The sequence below is a fragment of the Salmo salar genome, chromosome ssa04 (genome assembly GCF_905237065.1).
Source record: "Salmo salar chromosome ssa04, Ssal_v3.1, whole genome shotgun sequence".
In the NCBI taxonomy this organism is placed as follows: domain Eukaryota; kingdom Metazoa; phylum Chordata; class Actinopteri; order Salmoniformes; family Salmonidae; genus Salmo; species Salmo salar.
This window is the reverse complement of record NC_059445.1, coordinates 62,128,268-62,140,941: the sequence shown is the minus strand read 5'-3', so window position 1 is coordinate 62,140,941 and position 12,674 is coordinate 62,128,268. Positions and strand designations below refer to the sequence as shown.

At 42.5% G+C, this 12,674-nt stretch overlaps 1 protein-coding gene across 5 annotated transcripts in view; it reads left to right on the top strand.

Annotated features, from left to right (window-relative positions):
- Nucleotides 1–12,674, top strand: part of LOC106603638 (ubiquitin carboxyl-terminal hydrolase 28) — a 34,516-nt gene that overhangs the window by 3,808 nt on the left and 18,034 nt on the right. For 2 of the 5 annotated variants that reach the window (XM_014197529.2, XM_014197528.2), the window contains exons 2-11: nucleotides 1,239–1,313; nucleotides 3,647–3,770; nucleotides 3,873–3,954; nucleotides 4,304–4,466; nucleotides 5,977–6,063; nucleotides 6,468–6,626; nucleotides 6,766–6,836; nucleotides 10,570–10,646; nucleotides 10,927–11,075; nucleotides 11,206–11,333. In XM_014197529.2, the coding sequence (XP_014053004.1) occupies nucleotides 1,239–1,313; nucleotides 3,647–3,770; nucleotides 3,873–3,954; nucleotides 4,304–4,466; nucleotides 5,977–6,063; nucleotides 6,468–6,626; nucleotides 6,766–6,836; nucleotides 10,570–10,646; nucleotides 10,927–11,075; nucleotides 11,206–11,333 (1,115 nt within the window). The remainder of the gene's footprint in view (nucleotides 1–1,238; nucleotides 1,314–3,646; nucleotides 3,771–3,872; nucleotides 3,955–4,303; nucleotides 4,467–5,976; nucleotides 6,064–6,467; nucleotides 6,627–6,765; nucleotides 6,837–10,569; nucleotides 10,647–10,926; nucleotides 11,076–11,205; nucleotides 11,334–12,674) is intronic. The other 3 variants (XM_014197533.2, XM_014197532.2, XM_014197530.2) reach the window with 3 other exon arrangements.

Below are 12,674 nucleotides of genomic sequence, written 5' to 3'. Positions count from 1 at the left end.
CAAAGTTGTGGCAAAATGGCTTAAGGACAACAAAGTCAAGGTATTGGAATGGCCATCACAAAGCCCTGACCTCAATCCCATAGAAAATTTGTGGGCAGAACTGAAAAAGTGTGTACGAGCAAGGAGGCCTACAAACCTGACTCAGTTACACCAGCTCTGTCAGGAGGAATGGGCCAAAATTCACCCAACTTATTGTGGGAAGCTTGTGGAATGCTACCTGACACGTTTGACCCAAGTTAAACAATTTTAAGGCAATGCTACCAAATACAAATTGAGTGTATGTAAACTTCTGACCCACTGGGAATGTGATGAAAGAAATAAAAGCTGAAATAAATCATTCTCTCTACTATTATTCTGACATTTCACATTCTTAAAATAAAGTGGTGATCCTAAGACAGGGATTATTACTACGATTAAATGTCAGGAATTGTGAAAAACTGAGTTTAAATGTATTTGGCTAAGGTGTATGTAAACTTCAGACTTCAACTGTACGTCCTCCCCTTTGTAGAAGCAAACACTATTTTCTTCCTCCAGTCTCCCCTACTGCCGGTTCCCTCCTCTCTCTTGTAGGGGAAAGAGAATAAGTCATTAGTGCCGTCAGCTGTGCTTAATTGCCTCTGATCACCTTGACTCACATGTTGCGCTGGCCTACTATCCGTGGGACCAGCCTGCCCTCTGGTGGTCCTTCCACATAGGTTAAAGGGTTAAAGTTAGGGGAAGGGTTAGCGAACATGCTAAGTAGTTGCAAAGTAGATAATTAGCTAAAATGCTAAAGTTGTCCATGATGAGATTTGAACACTCAACCTTTGGGTTGCTAGACGTTTGCGTTATACACCCGATCAACCACCCTGATTTTTGCTTGTGCCTTAAGTAACCTTCTGTCTTATGTAACCATACCAAACGTAACATATCATACTTATTTGAGTGTCTCGGATTTACTATTTTACGTCTAGTCTATGAGACCAGCCTGCTCAACCTAGCCCTGGAGAGAAAAAAATCTAATTGTAATAAACGGGCTCCAAAGCTCATCTAAGTAATAATTACTCAGCAATACTCTGTCACGTTAATCAGTTTAAACTAAAGGACTGGAAAAATAACCTCTAGAATGTGTACTCTTACCAATCTTGCCAGGAAGGTCATATGAATAATTGCATACCTTCGTTGTAGAGACTATTTTCACCCAAGCAACAGGTTAATGGAAAGCCTTTTGTTCTTCATTGACATTTGTCGCTCCTCAGAGCCTGATGCTGATCAACCAGCTGAGGGAGATCACTGGCATCCAAGACCCACAGATCCTCCTCAGGGCCCTGAATGTGAGTACCAAACACTGTGGACAGACAGGCAGATGGGCTTCAGTTCTGCCTGCTTAATCAGTATATCGTTGTCATATTGTAGATAGATAGACAGTAACCTAAGCCCTCTCAAAGTTTGATTTCTTCTTGGTGGTCCAGGCCTACCATATACCCAAACCATTTCTCAGCTAAATGATTGGACTGTCTCAATGACACTATGAGAGGACTTCAAGGTAGGTCCTGAAGACACTTAGGGAACAAATGTTTTTATTACTACATGTCTACTTGATTTGATATTTGATTAATTGGGTTGTGACATGACATTAGCTGTAGGCCATGTCAGAGACCAATGATGTACAGTGAGGGGGAAAAAGTATTTGATCCCCTGCTGATTTTGTATGTTTGGCCACAGACAAAGAAATGATCAGTCTATAATTTTAATGGTAGGTTTATTTGAACAGCGAGAGACAGAATAACAACAACAAAAATCCAGTAAAAAACACATGTAAAAAATGTTATAAAATGATTTGCATTTTAATGAGGGAAATAAGTATTTGACCCCTCTGCAAAACATTACTTAGTACTTGGTGGCAAAACCCTTGTTGGCAATCACAGAGGTCAGAAGGGATTTTGTCCCACTCCTCTTTGCAGATTTTCTCAGAGTCATTAAGGTTTCGAGGCTGACGTTTGGCAACTCGAACCTTCAGCTCCCTCCACAGATTTTCTATGGGATTAAGGTCTGGAGACTGGCTAGGCCACTCCAGGACCTTAATGTGCTTCTTCTTGAGCCACTCCTTTGTTGCCTTGGCCGTGTGTTTTGGGTCATTGTCATGCTGGAATACCCATCCACGACCCATTTTCAATGCCCTGGCTGAGGGAAGGAGGTTCTCACCCAAGATTTGACGGTACATGGCCCCGTCCATCGTCCCTTTGATGCGGTGAAGTTGTCCTGTCCCCTTAGCAGAAAAACACCCACAAAGCATGTTTCCACCTTCATGTTTGAGGGTGGGGATGGTGTTCTTGGGGTCATAGGCAGCATTCCTCCTCCAAACACGGCGAGTTGAGTTGATGCCAAAGAGCTCCATTTTGGTCTCATCTGACCACAACACTTTCACCCAGTTGTCCTCTGAATCATTCAGATGTTCATTGGCAAACTTCAGACGGGCATGTATATGTGCTTTCTTGAGCAGGGGGACCTTGCGGGCGCTGCAGGATTTCAGTCCTTCACGGCGTAGTGTGTTACCAATTGTTTTCTTGGTGACTATGGTCCCAGCTGCCTTGAGATCATTGACAAGATCCTCACGTGTAGTTCTGGGCTGATTCCTCACCGTTCTCATGATCATTGCAACTCCACGAGGTGAGATCTTGCATGGAGCCCCAGGCCGAGGGATATTGAAAGTTATTTTGTGTTTCTTCCATTTGCGAATAATCGCACCAACTGTTGTCACCTTCTCACCAAGCTGCTTGGCGATGGTCTTGTAGCCCATTCCAGCCTTGTGTAGGTCTACAATCTTGTCCCTGACATCCTTGGAGAGCTCTTTGGTCTTGGCCAAGTTGGAGAGTTTGGAATCTGATTGATTGATTGCTTCTGTGGATAGGTGTCTTTTATACAGGTAACAAACTGAGATTAGGAGCACTCCCTTTAAGAGTGTGCTCCTAATCTCAACTCGTTACCTGTATAAAAGACACCTGGGAGCCAGAAATCTTTCTGATTGAGAGGGGGTCAAATACTTATTTCCCTCATTAAAATGCAAATCAATTTGTAACATTTTTGACATGCGTTTTTCTGGATTTTTGTTGTTGTTATTCTGTCTCTCACTGTTCAAATAAACCTACCATTACAATTATAGACTGATCATTTCTTTGTCAGTGGGCAAACGTACAAAATCAGCAGGGGATCAAATACTTTTTTCCCTTACTGTAGTGTCTAAGAAGGCAACAGTGAGATGATGTCATGCCAACACCATTAGTCAATGAGCATGAACTAGATGGAGGGAAAACCTGCATATTGTACATTTGAGCGATGAAGATTTCAGGTTGTTGTTGTTGCAAAAGAGTTCTCAGCGACTTACGTACTTAAAAAGGCAAAATAAATGATATTGTCACAGACATTGTTTTCATGCGGCTCTTTCATGGGCTTAGTCCCCGGAACAAATCCTTTAGATGGACTCTATCACGTAGAGGTCAAACTTAAGGTTAGGGGTAGCCGCTTGCTTCGGTGCCAGTTTATCTCTGCTTTAGCTGCTCTGTCCTTCGTCAGAATTATCATCAAAATCAGAACCAGACTGGCACCAGGCCAGGGAGTTCTTGGAAAGGACACATTGTAATGCCTACTCTTATCTCTCTGATACCAGGCCAGTCAGGGGGACATTAGCCATGCTGTTGGGCTGCTGACCACACAGCCGCCAGAGGAGGGCCAGGGGACTGAGGACACACCAGACACAGAAGTCAACAGGGAGGCCTGGGGGGCCCAGAAAGGTAGGCCGGAAGTTGGGAAGGAAAGTCTAAGGAAAGGAGCAAAATACTGAGGGTCTGGTGATGAACATAGAAGATCATTTGTTTCCTAATGTTTGTCCTCAGGTGCTCCTCCTAAAGATGACCTTCAGACAGCCATTGAGCTCAGCTTGCAAGAATCCCAGGCAGAGGAGAGAGAGCTCAACAGGTATAGTCGTCCAGTACCTCATCATTTCCCCTTTGCTTGCTGTTTCCTTGCTGAACGAAGTAACCAATTGAGAGTCATCTCTCAATTAAAAGGTTATAATATCTGAAGTGAACACAGAAGTACAGTATGAGCAATAGATAACATCAACGAAAAAGGAAAACCAGGTTCATAAGAGCACGCAACAGAAAATGTTTTGAAACAGAAAACAAAAATGTGCATTTCTTATTGGATTCCCTCCCCATTTTTGTCAGTTTTCTTCTATTTGCTGCCTATTGAACATAACCCAGGTTAAACTCTCAATCAGACCATTGTCTACAGTTGATGAGTGGCATGTTTTGGTGTGTTCCAGGGCACTGGAGGCCAGTGTGGAGGACAGCGCTGCACGGGTGAAGAGGAAGCGCTGCGAGGCCCAAGGAGAGAGCTGCAGCCCTGCAGACTGGATCCGCAAGGAGGAGTGGCCAGTGGGCATCCGCAATGTGGGCAACACCTGCTGGTTCAGTGCCGTCATACAGGTGAGATACACACTAATGCACAGTTATTAACAGAGTCTGCTCTGGAGCTTGATCTTTAAAATATAAAAAAAATATGCACAGAAAAAGAGAATTGTGCCAGTGAAATGAACAGGATAAAAAGATAAGTACAACATTTGGGGTTTGAACTGTGGACCTTGTTAATGCTTTGCCATTTAAGACCACCTGTTGTATCACCAGTCAGGTCCTGGCTGTTACTAAGGTTGATGTCGTACAGTAAAGGTTGTATTTGAATTTTGCAAAATCTGCAGAATCCCTTGGACTCCTTTGGTCTCTATAATACGGCCTTGACTTTCTGCACCACCTCCTAATTGGTGTATATGTGATGACCATGTTTAGAACCTCTCTCAGTTTTCCAAAACCTTTCAAGACTTCTGGTGTGAATCGGTTCAAAATATTACCACTAGGAGAGAAGGCTCCAAACACGTTTGTTTTTCCGTCCAATTTGCTGAACGATGTCAACTTCTGGCAAACAGAGGAAGAACATTTTATTTTCAACCTGTTACCACACAATTAAGCCATATTGTGTTAATTGAGTTGTCGGTAATACCAGGAGGATGAGGGGCAGTGGTGGGGTAAGGGTTTTTACTTTCCAAACGCAAAAGCTTCTTGGTGCTTTAATTCTATTAAGAGTCCATTCCAGACTAAATTTAGCTGGGCCTATCAGGTGGCTCTGCTGAAATTCAAGCCTTCATTGATATTGATAGACTGCAAGGGTAATTAAATAGTGCAGTGTTGTGATGATAGAGCAAGCGATGAACTCTGCAGCATGGACTGAAATGAGTTTATATCGGTAGATTAGGCCAAATGGGAACGCTCATTTGTCTTAATTTCGTTAAGATATGCGCCACATCGATTTAAAGCACTAAAAACCCAAAGGAAATATCATCAGGGAATAGCAATGCATGCACACATTTTGAGTGGCTGAGAAGTCGTTTGAAGTTGTTCCATTTTAAATCCATCCTTTTATTTGACTCTTTCCATCACAATTTATCCATAGATTGTGATTGAGACTCACTGTATGACTGCATGTGGCTGTGTACTCATATTTCTGTGGTATCTGGTGTGTTACGCTTTACAGTAAGATTGTGATAAGCTGTAATTAAGTTTCTGGGAAACGAGAAAGTTGAGAAGACACATAGGCCTAATGCGATCAAAAACGTGGCTATATTGTTGTCTCTTCAAAACTGCACAAAAGGCTCCATTATTTTGTGTTGTATATGTTAGAGTTAGCAATAAAACACACTGTGGCTCACCAGCATTGATGAAGTGTCTTGTCACTAATATAAAGAGAAGATTATCTAATTTATTCGTCTTATGAGAGGAAAATTACCATCACCCTGTCTCATACAATACAGTTCTCAATGGCATTTTCTTTTGTTTGCTTAACTGTGACTCTCGTGTGTTAAAACCTCCATAAGTATCCTCGACAATGACATTTTTACACACTAATACATTTCCGTCACTCTCTCATCTTTGTCTCTTATTTCAGTCCCTGTTCCACCTGCCCGTGTTCCGCAGATTGGTACTTAACTACTGCCTGTCTGAGCGAATCCTGGAGAAATGTAAGAGCCACTCGGTAAGTGTCCAATGGAGAGCCAGGAGCCCTGAGGAACAGAGACTGGACCTTTGGGTCCCAGAGGCTGAAGAGTCAGGGGATGTCTGGCTGGTGTTAGAGGGGAAACTAGACTACAGGGTTATACATTGTGTATAAAGATAGTGGTTAACACTTAACAGTAACTTCCAAGAAGAAGCATTGATAAACCATTTATTAACAGTGTAGGCTACATGTTATAATCAAATGTTATAAAAATGTATATACGTTTATAAGAAAGGCTCATGAATGTTATTATTAAGTGTAAGTACAAAGTTATATGCACTCTGCATATGAAGATGTATTGTTGAAAACAGTAAAGTCTTACCCAGGTTTTCCAGTGCAGCTCTGTGAAGTGAGAGAAGCCTAACATATGCTTGTGTTCTCAGGACAAGAGGAACATAGCCTTCATGCAGGAGCTGCGCTGTCTCTTTGCTCTCATGGTGGGCTCCACTCGCAGGTTTGTGGACCCGTCTGCTGCCGTAGAGCTTTTGAGAGATGCTTTCCGATCCAGTGAGGCCCAACAGGTACACACTGAGGTCCAACAGGTATACGCGCATACTCACTTGTGTCAATGCATGCGCACGCACACACACACACACACACACACACACCAGGGTCATGGCCACCCCTTTACATCAACTGCTTTGTATACAAAGATGTTCATTTCAGATGTGTTCATTCTAGGATGTGAGTGAGTTCACCCACAAACTCCTTGACTGGCTTGAAGATGCCTTTCAGCTGGCTGCTAATGGAAAGTAAGTCAAGGATTTTATCCCAACAGTCAGTTCTGTACGAAAACACATTTATTGTCATAGCTAACCAGGGGCGCAAATTTCACTGGGGACGGGGGGGACGTCACCACCACATTCTGAAATTACATTTTTGTCCCCCCCAGTTTTATAATTGAAATGTGATACAAAACGAGGCACCTGTGTGCTTTAGGAACATGTGTACGCCTCCGAGCGGTCGGGTAGGCTGTTTGGAGTGTTTATCAGACTGGATTTAAAAATATATATATATATATATATATCAGCAAAAAAAAGGAACATCCCTTTTTCAGGACCCTGTCTTTCAAAGATCATTTGTAAAAATCCAAATAACTTCACAGATCTTCATTGTAAAGGGTTTAAACACTGTTTCCCATGCTTGTTCAATGAACCATAAACAATTAATGAACATGCACCTGTGGAACGGTTGTTAAGACACTAACAGCTTACAGACGGTAGGCAATTATGGTCACAGTTATGAAAACGTAGGACACTAAAGAGGCCTTTATATTGACTCTGAAAGACACAAAAAGAAAGATGCTCAGGGTCCCTGCTCATCTGTGTGAACGTGCCTTAGGCATGCTGCAAGGAGGCATGAGGACTGCAGATGTGGCCAGGGCAATAAATTGCAATGTCCGTACTGTGAGACGCCTAAGACAGGGCTACAGGCAGACAGGACGGGCAGCTGATCGTCCTTGCAGTGGCAGACCATGTGTAACAACACCTGCACAGGATCGGTATATCCGAACATCACACCTGCGGAACAGGTACAGGATGGCAACAACAACTGCCCGAGTTACACCAGGAACGCACAATCCCTCCATCAGTGCTCAGACTATCCGCAATAGGCTCAGAGAGGCTGGACTGAGGGCTTGAAGGCCTGTTGAAAGGCAGGTCCTCACCAGACATCACCGGCAACAACGTCACCTATGGGCACAAACCCACCGTTGCTGGACCAGACAAGACTGGCAAAGTGCTCTGCACTGACGAGTTGTGGTTTTGTCTCACCAGGGGTGATGGTCGGATTCGCAGTTATTGTTGAAGGAATGAGCGTTACACCGAGGCCTGTACTCTGGAGCGGGATCAATTTGGAGGTAGAGGGTCCATCATGGTCTGGGGCGGTGTATCACAGCATCATCGGACTGAGCTTGTTGTCATTGCAGGCAATCTCAACGCTGTGCGTTACAGGGAAGACATCCTCCTCCCTCATTTGGTACCCTTCCTGCAGGCTCATCCTGACATGACCCTCCAGCATGACAATGCCACCAGCCATACTGCTCGTTCTGTGCGTGATTTCCGGCAAGACAGGAATGTCAGTGTTCTGCCATGGCCAGCGAAGAGCCCGGATCTCAATCCTATTGAGCACGTCTGGGACCTGTTGGATCGGAGGGTGAGGGCTAGGGACCTTCCCTCCAGAAATGTCCAGGAACTTGCAGGTGCCTTGGTGGAAGAGTGGGGTAACATCACACAGCAAGAACTGGTAAATATGGTCCAGTCCATGAGGAGGAGATGCACTGCAGTACTTAATGCAGCTGGTGGCCACACCAGATACTGACTGTTAATTTTGACCCCCCCCCCCTTTGTTCAGGGACACATTATTCCATTTCTGTCAGTCACATGCCTGTGGAACTTGTTTAGTTTATGTCTCAGTTGTTGAATCTTGTTATGTTCATACAAATATTTACACATGTTAAGTTTGACGAAAATAAACGCAGTTGACAGTGCAAGGACGTTTCTTTTTTTGCTGAGTTTTATTTTTTGACTTTATTTTTTTGACTGGTACTGTGTGTGTGTGTGTATGTATGTATGTATGTATGTATGTATGTATGTATGTATGTATGTATGTATGTATATGTGTGTGTATATGTGTATATATATATGTATATATGTGTATGTATGTTTTTATTTATTTATTTATTTATTTATTTATTTATTACACACATACGGTACCAGTCAAAAGTTTGGACACACCTACTCATTCATGGGTTTTTCTTTATTTTTACTATTTTCTACATTGTAGAAATGAAATAACACATGCATTTCAATGAACAGGTGTGTTTTGTTAATTTGTGGAATTGCTTTGCTTCTTAATGCGTTTGAGCCAATCAGTTGTGTTGTGACAAGGTAGGGTTGGTATACAGAAGATAGCCTTATTTGGTAAAATACCAAGTCCATATTATGGCAAGAACAGCTCAAATAAGCAAAGAGAAGTGACAGTCCATCATTACTTTAAGACATGGTCAGTCAATCCGGACCATTTCAAGAACTTTGAACGTTTCTTCAAGTGCAGTCGCAAAAACCATCAAGCGCTATGATGAAATTGGCTCTCATGAGGACCGCCACAGGAAAGGAAGACCCAGAGTTACTTCTGCTACAGAGGATAATAGTTCATTAGAGTCAAATTGCAACCTAAAAAATTATTCACGGACAGAGACATTTCAACATTTCAACTGTTCAGAGGAAGCTGTGTGAATCAGGCCTTCATGGTCGACTTGCTGCAAATAAACCACTACTAAAGGACACCAATAAGAAGAGACTTGCTTGGGCCAAGAAACATGAGCAATGGACATTAGACCGATTTTTTTTTTTTGGTTCCAACCGCCGTGTCTTTGTGAGACGCAGAGTAGGTGAACGGGTGATCTCCACATGTGTAGTTCCCACCTTGAAGCATGGAGGAGGTGTGATGGTGTGGGGGTGCTTTGCTGGTGACACTATAGGTGTTTTATTTAGAATTCAAGGCATACTTAACCAGCATTGCTACCACAACATTCTGCAGCGATACGCCATCCTATCTGGTTTGCACTTAGTGGAACTATCATTTGTTTTTCAACAGTATAATGACCCAAAACATACCTCCAGGCTGATGGCGTGCTGCATCAGATGACCGGGCCTCCACAATCACCCAAACTCAACCCAATTGAGATGGTTTGGGATGAGTTGGATCTCAGAGTGAAGGAAAGCAGCCAACAAGTGCTCAGCATATGTGGGAACTACTTTAACACTGTTGGAAAAGCAGTCCAGGTGAAGCTGGTTGAGAGAATGCCAAGAGTGTACAAAGCCGTCATCAAGGCAAAGGGTGGCTACTTTGGGCCTTCCCTGTAGCTCAGTTGGTAGAGCATGGTGTTTGCAACACCAGGGTTGTGGGTTCGATTCCCACGGGGGGCCAGCACAGAAAAAAAAATAAATGTATGAAATGTATGCATTCACTACTGTAAGTCGCTCTGGATAAGAGCGTCTGCTAAATGACTAAAATGTAAATGTAAAATGTACTTTGAAAAATCTAATCTCAAATATATTTAGATTTTTTTAAACACTTTTTGGTCAACTACATGATTCCATGTGTTATTTCATAGTTTTGATGGCTTCACTGTTATTTTACAATGTAGAAGAAACCTTGAATGAGTAGGTGTGTACAAACTTTTGGCTGGTTTTGTGTGTGTGTGTGTGTGTGTGTGTGTGTGTGTGTGTGTGTGTGTGTGTGTGTGTGTGTGTGTGTGTGTGTGTGTGTGTGATGCCCCCCAAAATTTCTAAAACCAAAGTTGCTCCCCTGTAACTAACAAAGATATGGTCATTTGTTAAGCTATGTGACATTCCATTATTGACATTCCAGTACTGAACATGTAATAAGTATTCTTATTACTGTACCAGTATTATTTGTGTCTTGAAGTACAGGAAATCAGATATTGAATTGCTTGAGGTATAAAAGTGATCTTATCTTTAGCAGCCCGGAAGATAAAAAAGAAAACCCAATGGTTCAGCTGTTCTATGGGACATTTGTGGCACAGAGAACTCATGCGGGTAAGTATAGAATGGACATTTCATTTTGGTTATACATACTGTAGGGCCTCAAGTATTTCCTGATCACTTGACATGACCATGAAAAGCTTGTTTTTATGCTATGACCGTAGTCACTATCATACAAGGGCTATGACCCTATATGACTAGTCGTAATCTGATATAGCCTTTAAGTAGGCACAATAATTTTTCCTGCTGAGGTCACATGGTGAAGAAAAACTCCTGACCCTGATGCAATCCTTATTTTTTCTGTCAATTCACATCGATGTTTGACAATGTGTAGGCAAGACCTTATCCAACATCGAGCAGTTTGGCCAGTACCCCTTACAAGTGAACGGTTTCAACAACTTGGATGAATGTCTTGAAGGCGCCATGATAGAGGGGGAGATTGAAGCCCTACATTTGGATCAAACCATTTCGTCTGGCAGCGAGGTGAGCATACCAAACCCCTAGCTTTATGTTTACTCTGAAAGTTGTTGTGAATGTTAAGCCAAATACATATGAATGTAAATGTAGTATAGATAGAAATTGAAATGTTAATGTGAATTCTGTTGTGTTCCAGAGGTGGTTCTCAAAGTTACCACCAGTGTTGACCTTTGAACTGTCCAGGTTTGAGTTCAACCAGTCTTTAGGACGCCCAGAAAAGATTCACAAGAAACTGGAATTCCCACAAATCATATATATGGACAGGTGAGCTGTTTGATTTTATTTGAGAAAAAACTAAAACTATTTATGTGTGTATATATATATATATATATATATATATATATATATATATATGTCTGTCTGTCTGTCTGTCTGTCTGTCTGTCTGTCTGTCTGTCTGGTCTGGTCTGTCTGGTCTGGTCTGGTCTGGTCTGTCTGGTCTGGTCTGGTCTGGTCTGGTCTGGTCTGGTCTGGTCTGGTCTGTCTGGTCTGGTCTGGTCTGGTCTGGTCTGGTCTGGTCTGGTCTGGTCTGGTCTGGTCTGGTCTGGTCTGGTCTGGTCTGGTCTGGTCTGGTCTGGTCTGGTCTGTCTGGTCTGGTCTGGTCTGTCTGTCTGGTCTGTCTGTCTGGTCTGGTCTGTCTGTGTCTGGTCTGTCTGTCTGGTCTGGTCTGGTCTGGTCTGTCTGTCTGGTCTGTCTGGTCTGGTCTGTCTGTCTGTCTGTCCGTCTGTCTGGTCTGTCTGTCTGTCGTGGTCCGTCTGTCTGTCTGTCGGTCTGTCTGTGTCGTCGCTGTGAAAAAGTATTTTCCCCTTTGAAATGTTCTCAACTTTTTCATTTTTTTTTTTATACTGAATGTTATCAGATCTTCAACCAAAACCTAATTTTAGATAAAGGGAACCTGAGTGAACAAATAACACAACAATTACATACTTATTTCATTTATTACATTAACAAAGTTATGCAACACCCAGTGCTCCTGTGTGAACAAGTAATTGCCCCCTTACTCTCAATAACTGCTTGTGCCACCTTTAGCTGCAATGACTCCAACCAAACGCTTCTTGTAGTTGTTGATCAGTCTCAAATGTCGCTGTGGAGGTAGTGTGATGGTTTATATTTAAGCAATAAGGCCCGAGGGGATGTGGTATATGGCCAAAATACCATGGCTAAGGGATGTTCTTATGCATGACACAATGTGGAATGCCTGGATACAGACCTTAGCCGTGGTATATTGGCAATATACTGTACCAAAACCCCCCGAGGTACCTTATTGCTATTATAAACTGGTGACCATGGTAATTAGAGCAGTAAAAATAAATGTTTTGTTATATCCGTGGTATAAGGGTCTGATATACCATGGCTGTCAGCCAGTCGGTAATCAGGGCTTGAATCACCCAGTTTATAATCAATGAAGTCGGAAGGTTACATACAACTTCGCAAAATACATTTAAACTCAGTTTTTCACAATTCCTGACATTTAATCCTAGTAAAACATTCCCTGTCTTAGGTCAGTTAGGATCACCACTTTATTTTAAGAATGTGAAATGTCAGAATAAAAGTAGAGAGAATGATTTATTTCATATTTCCCAATGGGTCAGAAGTTTACATACAC